The sequence below is a fragment of the Ruditapes philippinarum genome, unplaced genomic scaffold, assembly GCF_026571515.1.
Source record: "Ruditapes philippinarum isolate M1 unplaced genomic scaffold, ASM2657151v2 ctg3014_1_1_1_1, whole genome shotgun sequence".
NCBI classification, from domain to species: domain Eukaryota; kingdom Metazoa; phylum Mollusca; class Bivalvia; order Venerida; family Veneridae; genus Ruditapes; species Ruditapes philippinarum.
In genome coordinates this window covers 391411-408568 of record NW_026851588.1, presented here as the reverse complement: position 1 = coordinate 408568, position 17158 = coordinate 391411, and the positions used below count along the sequence as shown (strand labels likewise).

The window sequence follows — 17158 nt, the reverse complement described above, 5'->3', positions numbered from 1 at the left end:
TGTCGTTAAAAATAATATAATTTACATAACTTTATTTGTTGATAATATCTTATTAAAATACAATACAATACGATGAATATAAACAATAGAATTGTATATATGTTTAACTTACATTTTGATACACACTGTTTACGACCGTTATTATAGAAAGATGCATACAAACGTAACATATATTCCAGACATTCAATAATAAAATCAATCGAAAGTATAGCACATAATAAAAAACAAATAAACTGTTGATAAGCAAAGTTAAAGCAGCATGCCTACAGATTCATGTTAATTTTCATAAAATTTGGAAAATGTATTTAAAAGTAAAATATTGTGAAGAAAAACAAAGAAAGTAATTTTAAAATTGCAAACGGTACTTGCAATCCACGTAAATTACCAAAAAAACAAAAAACAAAACGAGGTCAACATAGCCCTTACTGCGCTAGCCACGCAGTTGAAATATGGTGATAAATACTTCAAAATCAGTCTTTAATTGCACCTAGCATGCAAATTATTACTTTAATCTTGAATATTTTTACTTTTCTTGGTCTTGGTGCTTTTTTCTTAATTATGTTATTTTTTACTTGAAATATTTTGGCTCATCTGGAGGAGTGCAGCTTTAAAGGCAAGTTGGCTGTGCAAATATACAAATAACAAAGAAAGCTTCTTCAAATGTATGCGTTTATAACAGTTAAGCAATGTCCTGTACCAATATTGTGGTCTCTGAGAATGATAACTTTAAATTTATTTCATGACCGTTAAATAATTTACATTGATTTACATTAAATAAAAATAGAAAGTTATTTACTTTTAACAAATGCCTTTTCTAAGTTGAAGGATATTGTTTCAGAATGTAAAAGAAGATATTGTGGTCTCTGAGAATGATAACTTTAAATTTATTTCATGACCGTTAAATAATTTACATTGATTTACATTAAATAAAAATAGAAAGTTATTTACTTTTAACAAATGCCTTTTCTAAGTTGAAGGATATTGTTTCAGAATGTAAAAGAAGATAAAAACAAAACGTATAAAAAGCTGGACAATTTGTTTTCTGTTTTTGTTTTGAAATAAAGAGTTGAAGATTTAAAGACTTACGTAGGTTAATTCTGATATTGATGAAAAGGTGAATTCATTATTAGCAACTATGAATGTCAAATGTAATTGGGTGAAAATGATAAAAATGCAATGAATGAATGACTTGTGCAGCATGACAATATGTGGTGCAAGAACACCAGAAATGATACTACATTTATTTACATTTATTTGCGAGATAGAAATTTTCTATCTATATAAGCGTTGTGCTGTATTCAACGCATGCGCTGCAACAGTATAATATAAGTATATTATCAGATCTGATGATAAGATTATTCTTTATCACTCCGGGCTTGTCACTTACGTTGTATGTTACTTGCAGTTGTTCCATTCTTTGGTGTACCAGATGTTATCTGGAGAAAATCGCTGTTATCTGTAATTGGCGGTTTGGATGATGAAGAAGTTTCCGTTGTCTTGCCAGGTAAAATTGTGGCATTTGTTATTTGTTCTGTTGTGTCTTCCATGACATTTACTGAAGATGGAGATATTGTCCGATCTTCACTGATATTGATCATTACTTCATCGACAGTCACAGTACTCAGGTTGGTGACATCTGCTTTTGTTGTTGATGCATTACCCGTGCCGTTAATCAAACGGATTTTGTTTGTAGTATGCGAATTTTCTGGTGAAGAATTTGTAGTTAAATTACTTGGCATTGCAGAAGGTTTTGCTGTAGTTTCATAGTCGTAATAATAGAAAGCTTCATCGTCTGAAGAAGTGGTTGTCAAAGCGTCATCGCCTGGAGTGGTGGATGTCAAAGCTTCATCGACTGAAGAAGTGGGTGTCAAAGCTTGTGTTGTCGTTTTCATTTCATCCATACCGAAGAATGCCATGTGGTTAATATGCATGGTAGAGGTATAAGATTTGGTTGTTTTCAGTTGTGGCGTCACAGAAACAATATCTGAATCACTTGTGTCGGGATTAAGGTTTAATAAATATGTGGCCAATATGGTGGTAATCAGAGGTTGCGCTGAAGTGAAAATAGTGGATGTTTCCAAAATAAAATGTGACTGTAATAAATTCAGGAGGATAGTAACAAGAAACAAATTAACCAGATTTACGAAGGTTGTCCAAAAAGTTCGCATAAAAGCTCTATCATGGAAAGTTGAACGCACTATTTACGGTTTTAAGATCAAAAACGTATTAACTATGAAAATACATTGTATATTGCCACAGGACAAATTTTACGGAAAATTTTAAACTATTTTTTAATTCAAAATTTTGTCAATCTAATTTTTCAATGTACAATCATTAGAATGCAAACACATAGCATAATTTTCCTCGAATTGTTGACAGTTGTATCTAATGTCATACATTTAAAATTTTGACATCATAATATTAACGTGTTCTTACAGCAAGCATGATTTACTTGTTATAATAAGCGATTTAGTAAAAAAAATTAAACAAAAATTGGTAGCAGTTTTATTTGACTTTCATAAAAAGGGAAAATATAAAAAAATTTGTGCGTGTGTTTTTTAATATCTTTTCAAATAAAAATTTGGGTTTAAAGGGATAACTAAATGGGACAGGCGGACAAAAAGTCCCGGATGCTTTATCGGGAAAAATTCCCGGGACCCGTTTAATACCTAATATTAATAAACATTTTGGGGAATATGCCCAAAACCCGGGTAGCCTGGGTGCCAGTGATTTTTTTAAAAATTAAAAATTTGAAAAAATAAATCCTTTTTCAGTCTTCTTGTCAACTAAAATTTTTCAAAAACCCATAAATTGTATAAAAATTCTAAATTTTCTGCAGTTTAAAGTCGAGATACAAAAATTGAATTACTTTTGTAAAAACATTTTTAAAAAACTTATCACGATCTTTTTTTTTATTTTATAGAAGTATTTTTCGAACTTTTGGGACAAACCTTGTATAACTGGAAATTTTTGTTTCCCCTTGTTTTGTTATACTGACGATTGATATTTTAGCAATGATATATTTGTTTCATTTTCTATTCCGAGTTGTTAATTATATTCCTTGAAACGAAGGTAATTAAGCTTTGAATTCAATTCAGCACCGTGCAGGCCATACAAGATTACTACTTATCTTGAATTATATTGACTAAATACATAATGTGGCAAGCAATTTCAAAGCAGTGAAAATGCAAATACATGTGAAGTGCTCAGTCAAATGATTGCAACCAGTATAAAGATGATACTTGCCTTTAGTTGAAGCCTCGGTGGTAACAGTTCCTCTGACTAAAGTTTCAGTAGTTGAAGCCTCGGTGGTTGAAGTTCCTGTTACGGAAGTCTCGGCGGTTGTGGTAACATGATTGTCGGATGTTTTACCACCAGGATGTAGAGTATGTCCATGGTTTCGCACGTGATCATGGTTGTCATGTTGAGAACTTTTCAATAGGTCATCAAGAAATAATTTATCCTTGTCTTTATGTACATCTGTATCTAATGGCGTTGTTTGAGCAAAATCTGCGCAACAAGTTTAAAAGATTATATTGACTTTTTTTTATTTTATGTGCTATTTTGTACTATACTATACCGTTTAAGATTGATATGCATGTCATTGTTTTCATTTGGTTTCATTTCAGAATTGTATTTGAAATTGTATAACAATAACACTTATAAAAACGACTATGCTGTATTAGTTTAATCGTTATTGAATTATAAGTATATAGGTTGTCAAAACTTTTGATTACATTGGTAATTAACTTAAATGTCTCAAAATTCATTTGTCTTGAAATATAATGGAATTAGAGGATACGATAATGCGTTATTTAACAGTCATCATTATGATATAAACCTAAAACGCCTATGAACATCATACATATGTATCATACATAATAACTAATGTTTTTAAAACAACAGTATTTTACCTGCATGGATAGAGGTTGTTGTGTTCCCAGAGAATGACACGTTAATAGAGTTATTAGGATTTCTCTCCTCCACTGAAATGTTAACAAACCTTTAATTAATTATCATAGCTACGCAAAATTGTAAGAAGAAAAAAAAGATATGCACTTCCTGATAAAACATAATTTGTAAATTAGCATTGTTTAATGGTAAATTAGCATCGTTTAATTTTGAATTAGCATTGTTTATTTGTAAATTAGCATCGTTTAATTGTAAATTAGCATTGTTTATTTGTAAATTAGCATCGTTTATTTGTAAATTAGCATTGTTTATTTGTAAATTAGCATCGTTAATTTGAAAATTGTTTTTTTGCGAACCGTCTACATTGAGTGTATTCTTTATGATAAGACTAAGTCATAGTGCTTTATAAAAATATGAAGTTTGTAAGAAAGGTTACTGTTGTTGGTAAAATGGGCATGATAAAAAACGCCAAATGATCGAAGTATGTACATTAAACAGATGATTTACATTTGAGCCGCGCCATGACAAAACCAACATAATGGGTTTGCGACCAGCATGGATCCAGACCAGCATGCGCATCCGCGCAGTCTAATCAGGATCCATGCTGTTCGCTTACAAACCCTATAACAAATAGAGAAACTGATAGCGAACAGCATGGATCCTGATCAGACTGCGCAGGCTGGTCTTGATCCATGCTGGTCGCAAACCCATTAGGTTGGTTTTGTCATGGCGCGGCTCATTTATCATTTAACTAACTAGTACAACACAAGACTTCTTACATGGTGTGATGAATATAAAGTGGATGACCAGGGCAGTACCAAACGCTAGCGCTGCCATAATGATGAAGCCGAGGATGATGAATGCACGAGTTCTTCGTGCACGACGTCTTTTGTCTTCCTTTAAAAACAAGAGTATCATATGTTTCAGTTGACCAAATGATTGCACATGTAAACTCCAATGTCCTTGGATACTTTCAAAAAGCATTGCAATAGGATTGTTTTCTCTCGAAGCGTTGAACATTCTTTATTCAGTAAATTTATAGAAAATAGCCTGAAACAAATTGCAAGATGCCGATGATCTCAGAATATTATATTATTATGTCAGGGGTTTTATGGTCATTGTTACTTTACATACTTTGATTACTTTTATGTTCACATTAAAAGAAATTAAGTGAAACGGTCAAATTTTAGTTAAACTGATAGTAAAAAACAACAACAACAACTTCCCATGTCTTTATAAATTTTCATGTTGACCGTCACACAAATCTAAAAGATATATCTCTAAATAATAATAATAATAATAATAATAATAATAATAATAATAATAATAATAATAATAATAATAATAATAATAATAATAATAATAATAATAATTAACGTTAAATATGTAAAAAGTAATTGCGATATAAAATATAGACAAGTCATTTGTAAATAAATTGTAGACCTAAGATTCTCGTTTTTTATGAAACTAGGGCATTTAGTATGTAAACTTACGTGTCCCCAATTCCGTTAACTTTTTGTTCTTTATGCCAGTGATCGTCGTCTAACGTGTATGCAGGATTAACAGCTTCCGGACTTTGTGAGTTGCTTGCTAGCCTCAACTTCGTGTTCAATAAGATCTGAAAATAATAAATAAAATTATATACTAAAGCGGGGTAAAAGAATGGAGCGATGCTTTTTCTGGTTTACACAGCAATCATTTAGTTCCTAAACTATAAGAAATTTAACGGTTTCATCCATTTAAGTTGTGATTTTCAAAATAATGACGTTGATGACGTCATCAACCAAAACAGAATAAAAACGTATACGTTTTGCCTGAGTATGTTCGAAAGTGATGTATTATGATCGACCTACTATAGAATGTGAAATTTTATGTTTTTGTTCAGAAATTACAGTTATTTATAAGAATAATTCATATAAAGTACATTTTGTTATTTTATGACAATGGTAAACATGAAAATCTATGATGAAATGCAATTCTTTCAGTTGTATCAGTGGCAGAGCTGCATCAGTACTAAGGGTGTAGTAATTAAGTACCAGTACCAGTACTTGGCAAATTATGCAGTTACCATTACCAGTACCAGTACTAGATTTTAGCTCGATACTGCAGTACCAGTACTTTTTTTTGGTGAATTAATTAAGTATCAGTACCTTTTAACTTTTATATATTCATCAAATTTTTGAAAAAAACATTTGTCAAAAAAAAATAATTGCAATTTTTAATTCAGCAAAGAAAAAAAATATAATTTATTTAAATTAATAAATTTTTTAAACAACTTTATATTTTTAAAACTTTACCTTTTACAAACAATTTTTTACAAAAAAATATTAAATGTCTTTAATTTTTAATTTTTTAGTAACCAGTCAACTAAATAAATACAATGCAAAAAAATCTTTAAAATTTAAAACACAACATTTTTTTGTTGCCTTTCACACACCCTGTTCTTTTTAAATTCCAAAAGTAAATAAAAAATTTTTTAGGGGTTTTTAAAAAATATCAATTTTTTTCCTTGAAAGGGGTTTTATTTAGAATAGAAAAAAATTTAAAAATAAGTGTTTATTTGTTCTTTTCCCTATAAATACAAAGAAAATAAAAGATTTCAATAAGGATATTTTAGGGTTTGAATAAATATGAATGTGTTAGGCTCTGTTATTGGAAATCTCAATATCCGTTTTCTACTACATTATGTTATGTGATTCTATGTTTGTATGTATGCATTTATGTATGTCACAATTTGCTTATGTTTCCCGCTATTGTGGGACTTTTGCATATATTGAAAATAAAATCTGAAATCTGAAATCTGGGTAAAGAGTTATTTAGTCTGTTTACCTTAATTTAATTTTTACTGAAAGTCTTTGGTGCTTTTTATGATGAATACTATGTTAACATTTGAAGGAATATTGCAGCAAATTATCTTTAGATTTGATAACTTACTTTTTCACAAAAATAAAATATAGTTAATGTAATTTACAGCTTTATTTTATGAGAAAAATTGATGCTATTTTTAATTTTTATCAAAACCAAAAGTACTGGGTAATGCAGTAGCAGTACCACTTTTTAAGACAGTAATGCAGAACCAGTACCAGTAGTAGCAAAATTTTGTAAGAGTAATTCAGTATCAGTACCAGTACTTGCAAAATCACTGCAGTATGTACTGCAGTACCAGTACCAGTACCAGTACCAGTAATGCAGCTCTGATCAGTGGCTCATTAAAATGTGTGCCTGATAAAATGTAATGAAAGCACGTGGTTTTATTAATTACTTTATTCATTTATCTAATACAAATTGACTGACAGTACTAATATAAATAAATCAGAATACAATTATCTTCAAACTTTATTGTGATTTATACATGACAAAGTGATTTATTTGTGGCGTTAATGTCAGAAAGAAATGCTCGAAATTAATTATGAAATTTTTTATGAGTTTGTGAAACAAAGTAATGAATGTTACGGAAGTGATTTGGATACTATGTGTCAACGTCCGACTCATTATCAGATTTTAATTTTTTGTGTTGCTGTTTGGTTTTTATTCGTTTTTTTTTGTATTATAAATGACAAAGACACGATCACTCAAAGTGAAATATCCGAATACCATAAACATAATAAAAAAGCTTGTTTACAACGTTTTACTACCAATTTGAAGATGAAATTGAAAATTTGTCTCTTTTTCTTAATGAAGACATCTGGAATTTAGGTTAATACATAGGTATGCATTACTTTATTAGAAAACAGACTGTTGTAACTAATGCTAGTTTATGCTTTGACAGTTCGTTTTTTTTTTCAAAATACAAAATAAAGAGTATAAATTACTCATAATGATAAATCTACTTATCATCATTTTTCATTTGAATGATTACGTTGAAGAATGGAGGGCAGTTAAACTTTGTTTTGTGAAACTGATTTAAACCAGATTCACATAATACATCATTTGAGCCGCGTCATGACAAAACCATCATAGTGCAATTGCAACCAGCATGGATCCAGACCAGCCTGCGCTACCGCGCAGTCTGATCAGGTTCCATGCTGTTCGCTGTCAGTTTCTCCACTTGTAGTAGAGTTGGTTTTAGCAAACAGCATGGATCATGATCAGACTGCGCGGACGCGAAGGCTGGTCTAGATCCATGCTGGTCGCAAACCAATTATGTTGGTTTTGTCGTAACGCGGCTCATTTGTCGCAGAAAAACACTAATATGATTACATAGTTTAGTAAACTAGGAAGATCATGCATCGCATCGTTTTTTTTACCGTTTTTTTCTTTCTTTTTTAAATAATCTATTTCATTATTATTACTGTTATTATTATTGCAATTTAAGCTACCATTTCGTGCCTAGGAAACGCTCGAAAATATAAAATATGGATCCTTCCTTAACCAATCATGCAATGTGACCTTAAAATTGAAGATATAAATTGAAAACCAATAAAACAAAATAAAACGTGTAAAGTGGTAATTAAAAATTCTATGTTAAACATGAATATATTAATTAATTAAAAATTTATTGTCCGCTGACATTTAAAAGACAATTTGATGAGTTTGTTATAAAAGCAACACTTGTTTTGATAAATGAAACACGTGTGTAGGTCTATATATAGTACAATCAATAAATAAAAAACCGCAGCTTTACTTACGTATAAAAATATTTGTTGAAATTAAATTTTTGGATAATGGCGTCATTTTTTGACGCCAATAAACCAAATGACGTCAGGAAAATTACTTATCCGCTCAATCATCTTTCTTTTGTAAATATATGTATCAACATTTCTTGCGTACACGGTTAATGGTTCAAATGCTTTGTAATTTGTCACTCAGGCCTACAGGTAAAATTGTGAGAACGGTTTATTGTTCAAATACTTTGTTGTAATTCACGAAGACCTACCGGCCTTCGTGATTATATTTCCGCGCATTTGAAAATCAACTGTGTATTATTCTTTAACAACGCACTGAAATTAAATAGAAAATGTTAACCTCCGCTGATTATGCAGTAAAATACACTGACAGTAAATATTTGACAGTTCATGACTTGAGCTATATGCCAATCAATGTTCAAGGTCAATATTTCAAAATATTTTGCTGTCAGTTCGGAATGCCTCCTTTTAAATAATAGACATATATAAGTATGGACAGCCAGTTTAGATCACAGACTTTAACAAGTATAGAATACCAAATTATTATATAGTATGCAATGTCAGGCACCACACTTACTTAAGGCAATACGCCCATGACCATTTAGTTATTATATGTAAGCATCAGAAAGTTCTTTGATGACGTAAGGTTATGACGACATTTCTCTACAAAAAAGAATATAAATTAAAAAACAAATAAATTCAAAATATTCAAATATATGCATATTTAATGCACATAGAATTGTGCGAGAGTATCACATATCATTCTATTCAGCACATTATATGCACGCGACGAATTGACAGATGTAAGCGTTTTCCTTTATATGGCTATTGTTATAAAATTAATTGTAATTGTAATAATGCTATTGTACTCAGGGGCGAAACGCAAACATGTGATCGGAGCAAGACACATATCTGTGGCTGCTCCAATTGTGACTTAAATAGTTATTTGTGGATGATTGTTGAAATTAAAATGAAATGTATCAAATCGTTTGCAAAATATATTCACCATAGGCGTTTTGTTCACAACTAAAAGGTGAAAGTTGACCCATGATTAAACCCCCCCCCCCCCAAAAAAAAACAAAAAAAACAACAACAACAAAACAACAAAAAACAACAAAAAAACAGGATATGTATAATCGCCTTTTTTCGTGACTTTGGAGAACTTTATATATTCCTTCGGACTGGAGATAATTATTTGTAGTTTCATCGTTTAAAGATGCCTATATGCTATGCGTTTTACCCTACCTACATTAAATTTTATAAGTATGCAATGTCCGATGTGTGATATATTTAAAACGTTTACATAAAATGCCGTTTGATATCAGAAATAATAAAAGATATACACGTTGAACTGATGCAGTCACCTAGAAGAATCTGAATTACGTAAAATTATATGCATGAGAGCTATACATTCGTTTTTGTGGTTTATATTGTCATGACCTCAACAAAAAATAATATGTACTAATTAATTTTATTACCATGATATGCTGCAATAACATAAAACTGTATATATCCAGAGTATATATCAAACAGTTTGCAGTAAATATTTTGACTATTTCTGTGTTTAGAATTAAAACAGAAAAAAAAATATTTGTTTCATAGTTTTCTTCAACTACAAATGCCACGGACAACTTTATCAGATGGTAAATGAACATTCTTTTCATCTGCTGGTAATTGTTTTGCATTCGCTAGATACTTGAATGTCATGGGTAAACATATAGACACGCAAATTTACGCCTAATTCTGGATTTCTTGAAATAAGTTAATTGCATTGCTTCACAATATATCATTATGTTATAAAACATACATTTCATTTTAAATGTAGCACCAATTTTCAGTTTTTATAACATCTATGGGAGGAACAAGAAAGCGTATGATTCAACCGCGGAACAGGTCTACGCGGAAAACTACCGCGGAACAGGTCTAACAGTGTTGCGCAGACAAATGATAAAATATTGATTAAGAATTAATAATCACTTTAGTCATAGTGCCTTTAATCCATCTAAATTCTTATTTGCAATTTCTTGTACCTCCAAAGCAAGATTGGCCCAAGCATTCACTAAACAGAATATTGGTTAAACCCTTTCCTGTTTTAATATACAACATGATTGTTTCAAATAAAAGTGATATTATCTTGATATATTTATTTCGCTGTTTAATGTGGGTTATAAAACAATTCTATCATAACTTTATAACGTTTGGACATTTGCTCCTTTGTTAAATAAACCCAGATTGGATATTTGAACATTTGTGATATAAAACCACAATAGAAAATCCGACATTCTATGGCTGATAAACATTTTGTCATGAAACAATAGTGATATATATTTTTATAAATATTATATACCGTATGAATATGCGTTTCATAATGGATGAGATTTTATTAAGAACATAAATTTTAACTTAAATTCTACAATAGTTAGTTTGTTGTGCTTTAATAAGTGTGTGTTAAACAGATGCAATTGAAATATTTTAAGTAAATAAAACACATATTCGCAAATTTAGATAGTTTGTAATCATCCGTGTCGTATCAAGAACAAATTAAATTTTTTAACAACTATCGCTTTTACTTCATTAAAATATGTCCTGAGTGTCAGCGTAAATATAATACTAATGTTTAAGTTTGGTTGTACAAGAATAAGACTTCAAAGTACTGGTCAGAATCACATTACGTTTTGAAAACAATTTGCTAATAGTATGTAATATGATAGTATGTTATCAGGTGGCCTCGCATTGTTTTTATGAAATGTGAGCATTATTGAAGGAAAATTTCCTTGAAAGATTTAGAAACTAACTCGTCTCAGATGAAAATACTTGAATAACCTGATCAGTACGTAATTAAACAAGAACATAGATGAACATTTGTAAAGGTTTACTAAATTCATCTAGAATATGATTTATCACTTGCTGCAGGTTCGAATCGCACCAGCAGCTTTGGATTCTTTCATGTAATGAAGTTATCCAGCTAGATTGCAGAACGACGATGGTTCTACTCAGGTGCCCACTCGTACCTGAAATGACGCACAGAGGAGCACCCAAGGTCTTCGTCCACCAGTAAATCTGGAAAACTTGCCATATGACCTCTACTTTGTTGGTGCGAAAATAACCCATTTATTACGTTTTATTTTGTTACTACGACAAAATAATATATGTACAAATATTATACAAACATATATAGGGCAGATTTGGTATAATCAAGCCTGTCCTTCCTGCTTTAATAACATAAGGCATCATTCTATTCGTCTTGTCTTATATTCGTTCTTATATAGGTTAAAATTGCTGCTCCAGTTTCGCTTGTAAAGGTGTCAAACTGCATGTTTTTCATTACAACATTAAATGCTTTCTGAAGAATCATCATCAACATTTATGGGTCACGCGAACAAATGACTTTCATTGTTTGGTGAAATTTCCGACGTTAGCCATATGTTATCAACTTAAATAAATGAAAGTTTAACGCTGATATAATGACATTTAGTGATGTTGATACGTTACAAAAGTGTGCTAGAGGAGCAGAGCAATATCAAACTTGTAGTAATATCCCGCATTACACTTATTGTATCTGTCACGGTAGTTACATACATTTTATGTTTATCATTAATATTTTTTGTAGCTTGCTACATTATTAATTTATCATAGTTGGCATACTTGAAACTTGATACATATCTTTTTAAGACTATAAGAAAACTGTATTTAAACTGCAGCTTTTTTATGGATTCTTCCTTATCTCTGTTCACTTTATTGTCTATATCGCCCCATAACATTGATATCATGCATTCATATTATAGACAATTAAGTATAAAAAGATCAAATCTTGCTTTTATTTACAATCATAGTTATATAACAGATACATGTGCATTCGGTTTCAAGTGCAAATATGATTTGCCCAACATTATCAAATAAAAACATACGATGCTTTCATGTAGCATTTTCTTTTAGTATTTTTGATTGCAAGAATGGTTCGAAAACTTAGATTAATTATAACATAGAATACAATTTAATCAAACAGCGTCGACTACAATTATATAGTTCAAAACAACAACAACAACAACAATAGGAAATACATTGTGATAGTAAATAGTTTTTGTCAATACCCATTCTTACACACATTTAATAACATAACAAAGACATTATCTATCATTATATCATATTAATAGTCATAGAAAATTGATAACATAAATGAAAAATAGACTATTCAAAGTTTCATTTAAAAAAGGAAAACAAACCATCTCTTTTAATAATAAATTCAAAAGGTCAGATCAGATACACATATTTAAGTATTGTTATGAAGTGGTCACGACTAATGAATTGCCGATTACAAATATCTTTGTCATCCTTCATCTAAATACATTATGCCTATTAACATAAGATTTATGAAAATATAAAAAATAAAGTATTTGATACACCAGTAAACAAAAGATCAAACGAGCAAATAAAAATGGCATTAGCATAGTCACAAATAGTAAGCATTTTATATCTGTTTTTTTGTGTGTGCTTTTTTAATGTACACAGCGTCATCCATTGAATATTAATCTCAATACAAAATAGGCAATTCATCACATGAAACATATTTTTTATTTAGTTTTCCTTTGCACCAACTCGAAAAGGTCAAATAGCAACTTTTTAAGATTTACTGATAGAGGTGGAAGACCTCAGGTGCTCCTTCTTGGAATTATTTCAGGTACGAACGGGCGCCTGAGTAAAACCACCGACCTTAAGTATATCAGCTTGATATCTTACCCACATGAGAAAAACTAAAGTTCTTGCTGGGATTCGAACCCTAAGCGGTAATTGGTACGTGGTTTGAAGTCAATAACTTTAATCACTCAGCTACGAACTTCAAATATTTTTGGGGGCGGGGGAATTTAAAAGAACAAAACACAAAACAACAACAACAACAAAACCTAAAAATCCAACAAACAAACAAATAACAACAACAACAACAAACACGCACGCACGCACGTACAAACACATGTCCTTTTTATCGCAAACTGCATAGCGATTATAAATTTTGTTAAAAAATGCAAAATACGAGTAGTTTTCAAAATCATACTTACTAACTATGATATAAACGAGGGCAATATTTCAACGTTACTAATGGACATTTTTCATCTTACCATTGAAACAACAAAGCAATATATTTAGGTATACAATTATATTTTTTAGATTGTTACGGATTTACCGTCGGATCTTTATAACTCAGTGTTGCAATTTATGGTCGAAACAGCTAAATTGATTTATCACGGCGTTTGTAAACATTAAAAGATTGATGAAAGCTATTCATGCATTTAGATATATCACATTAAAGATACGTATTGTTTCAACATTTATAACAAATTTAGAAAAGAGCAAATTGACCTATTATTCGTTATTTTGAAATAATACACCTGAACATTCATTTCCTGGTGGCAAATATGCAGACATTTTATGCAGGGTTATAAAATTTGAATGTTAATGCCCATGCTACTGTACGGATATTAATGTGTTTCCGTGAAATGATAGTTCCTTTAGTACAGAGTTGTATGTTTCTTTAAGATGTCATGAGAAAAATGCTAACCTTTTGAAATATGCTGAAGTCATGTGGTAATGCAAAATTAAAATGCTAAATTTTTCCCCAGTATATTTTGATATGATATCAAAGATTATGACTATATAAATCGTTAAAAATGTGTAAAGGCAATTAAATGCTTGGTGTTAGATAATATATGAGTCCTTAAAGGACACATTTAGATCTAAATAAAATGCTTCTGATATGAAAATAGAATGCAAAGAAAGAACCTGCAGGGATATTGTAAGAATAAAATATAAGAATAATGTTACCTTTGAAAAATCTTTAGTTTTCATGAATTTATCATACTCCTGATACAATGGTCCGTCAAAGAACAAAGTCCATGGCGGATTCTCCGGTAAAGTTTCAATGTCATCTGGAGTTTTCTTCGACATAGTGTTCATAAATATTATTCCACGGTAATAATCACTGTCTGTGTGGATATAAACTTTTTAGGAAACTAAATCTTTATTCGTTATTAGTGTTTGCCACGATATATACATACCATTTTATACAAATTTGAAGAAATTAGAAGCATTCTAATCACGTTTTGAAAAATATCATATCTTTTGCAAATAAATAAATTACACACGATATTTTTCAATGATTGATTGTCTCATAACTGCATTTTTATCTCTGTTCCTTTAGAAAATTGAAGTTTCTTTCACGGATATCCTTTTTTCAATGAAATAAATTATTATTCAATAAACATGCCTTCTGAACATAAACACGTCGTTTAGAAATACTAACAATTTTAAACAATAGATTATTTATTTTCTCTTTACGATACGTTTACGTTATTTAATTACCATCATCAACAATTTCATTTAGTACTTAATTATATACAAACTCTGTCAACAGATGTCACGTAAATGACGAGACTTTGACGAGATTTCGTCTCGCGCGGATAGCGTTCTTTTTTTCTTTTTGCATCAGTACCAATCAAGAATTTGCAAACCACCTAAAATAAATCATATTAAATCATATAAAGACAGCCTTGGGTAGTAATTTATAAGGAATTTATTTCTTTAAAGAATGAAATAATTCAAAAATTAAAAAAATTACAAATAATAATGATAATAATCATGTAAGATGAATAAAACACTTACGAATAATTTGACAACTGAAAATTTGAAATAAACAAGAAAACAATAGCTAGCTTTAGAACTTTTCAAAACTTTTATGATACTTTTATAGCAAATTTATAGAGATTTATGACTTGTTTGTGTCAGTAACAAAATGTCTCGGTTAAAGTCTTGCAACAACATCTTTATTACAAGTTATGGCATTGATAGGTGCATTCAGTACAAGTAAACACCAATTTGCAATTTGAATAATGTTTAATTTTGACCCTTAACAAAATTTATTGTAAGAATAAATCGTAGACACTTTTAGAATACTGTGGATTCCGTACTGAATTAAGTTATAAAGACAAGGAGCATGTAGCAGTGAGCCACTGGAAATACGCATGAAACCAACTAATCAGTTTAAATTCACTACTTTAAACATACAATACATGTATGACACAATAATAAGGGGTTTAAACTCATGAAAACCAGTTTGTTACCACCATAAATATTAAATCTTTGAACTTATCTAACGATATTAAACATTCTTTTTCATAAAAATAGGAGAAATTGTTCGTTTGAGTGAAATATTGAATATATTTTCACGAAACATGATAACATTTTATGTGTTACATGTATAATGAGCCGGAACGGCGAGTTACACATATCGAAATTTATCGTGTTAAGTGAAAATATATTCCATACTTCACGAAAAGCGAAATCATTTGTTTGAGTGAAATATGGAATATATTTCCACGAAACATGATACAAATTTATACGTTTTCAAAAGCCGTAACGGCGAATAAAATATATAGAAATTTATCGTGTTAAGTTAAAAAATATTCCATATTTCACGAAAAACGAAAAACATAACCTATTTTAAATGCAATAAAATAAAGTTGTTTACGAATACATCTATTTGCTTCATGGTTGCAATTGACAGCCTGCAGTAAAATTTTGATTATATATATGTTCATGCCTGTTTTAATACACAATTCTTGAGAAAACATAAACTGGATAATATCTGATAAAGTGAATAGCTGAAGCGACTGGCAGCCACTGAAAAACATTTTAAATAATAATAATAATGACCCCCCACCCCCCCCCCAAAAAAAAAAAACACCATAAATATATATATATAAAAAAAAACACCACCCAATTTCATATTAATATTTGAGTGTTATGGTACCATATTTTATAGGTAAAATTAAATAAAACTAGCATACTTCTTGTATCTGTAAAAATATAACAGCGAGCGCAGGAATATAGTTCATGTCTATAACATACCTATGCAATTACGTTTTACGGAGCCGAAAGGCCGTCCGGGTATGCAACAATATAAAATTATATTATGGTTATATAGTACATAATTATTTTATATGACGCCGTTGCTTTGCTTTAATAGCGTTCCTGGGTGAATGGCATGATATCATCCTATTATTCGACAATGGAAATCAGTTGCTGATTTTTTGACCATTTAGATTAAACAAGAGTCAGAAAGCCATGCCGGAATTTAATGTAAAAATTGGGGTCCTATAGTTAAATAAAGTTATTATTTATCATTACTGATTGGAAGTACACCAATAATAGATATGACAACGCTTGTGGACAGTGGCACAATAAGCTCAGATCTTATTGTAAATTAAAAAAAAATTCGGCGTTGAGAATTATTGTAAACTTATCCTCCCACTTTTTCATGAAGCAGCGTTGAGTAAGTTTCGGTGTGGGGTTTCTCCGATAAGCGTATGGAAATTTTCTGGTTCATGACCGAAAATGCCATTTTTGTGATTTTGTAGAAGATGAATAATTATCCTGTTCTAATAAATTGTAATGTTAATGGGGACCTACGTGATAGTCTTACACATGAGGTAGGCTGTCATAAAACTTTATAAACAAATGATTAACAGAAATTTATTTATCAGTGCAATTTCGTTTCAGTGTCTTCAATTTTTTATGTTCGTTTTACGAAATGGTTACTTGCTGTTCCTTAGTTTTACTATGTAGAAATT

At 30.2% G+C, this 17158-nt stretch overlaps 1 protein-coding gene across 1 annotated transcript; it reads right to left on the bottom strand.

Annotated features, from left to right (window-relative positions):
- Positions 1-2932: 2932 nt before the first annotated feature.
- Positions 2933-4806, bottom strand: LOC132752528 (uncharacterized). Its single transcript, XM_060742892.1, has 3 exons — positions 4692-4806; positions 3915-3986; positions 2933-3510 (listed from the first exon to the last, which is right to left on the bottom strand). Exons 1-3 carry the CDS (start codon positions 4747-4749, stop codon positions 3146-3148), a joined length of 495 nt encoding a protein of 164 aa, XP_060598875.1. The 5' UTR covers positions 4750-4806; the 3' UTR covers positions 2933-3145.
- Between the last annotated feature and the right edge of the window lie 12352 nt (positions 4807-17158).

Excerpts from the sequence above, each read along its gene's own strand:
- LOC132752528 (XM_060742892.1), bottom strand. The coding sequence starts at position 4,749 with ATGGCAGCGCTAGCGTTTGGTACTGCCCTGGTCATCCACTTTATATTC. Across the intron at positions 3,987-4,691 it reads CTTTATATTCATCACACCAT|TGGAGGAGAGAAATCCTAAT; the intron begins GTAAGAAGTCTT and ends TTAACATTTCAG. Across the intron at positions 3,511-3,914 it reads AACAACCTCTATCCATGCAG|ATTTTGCTCAAACAACGCCA; the intron begins GTAAAATACTGT and ends CTTGTTGCGCAG.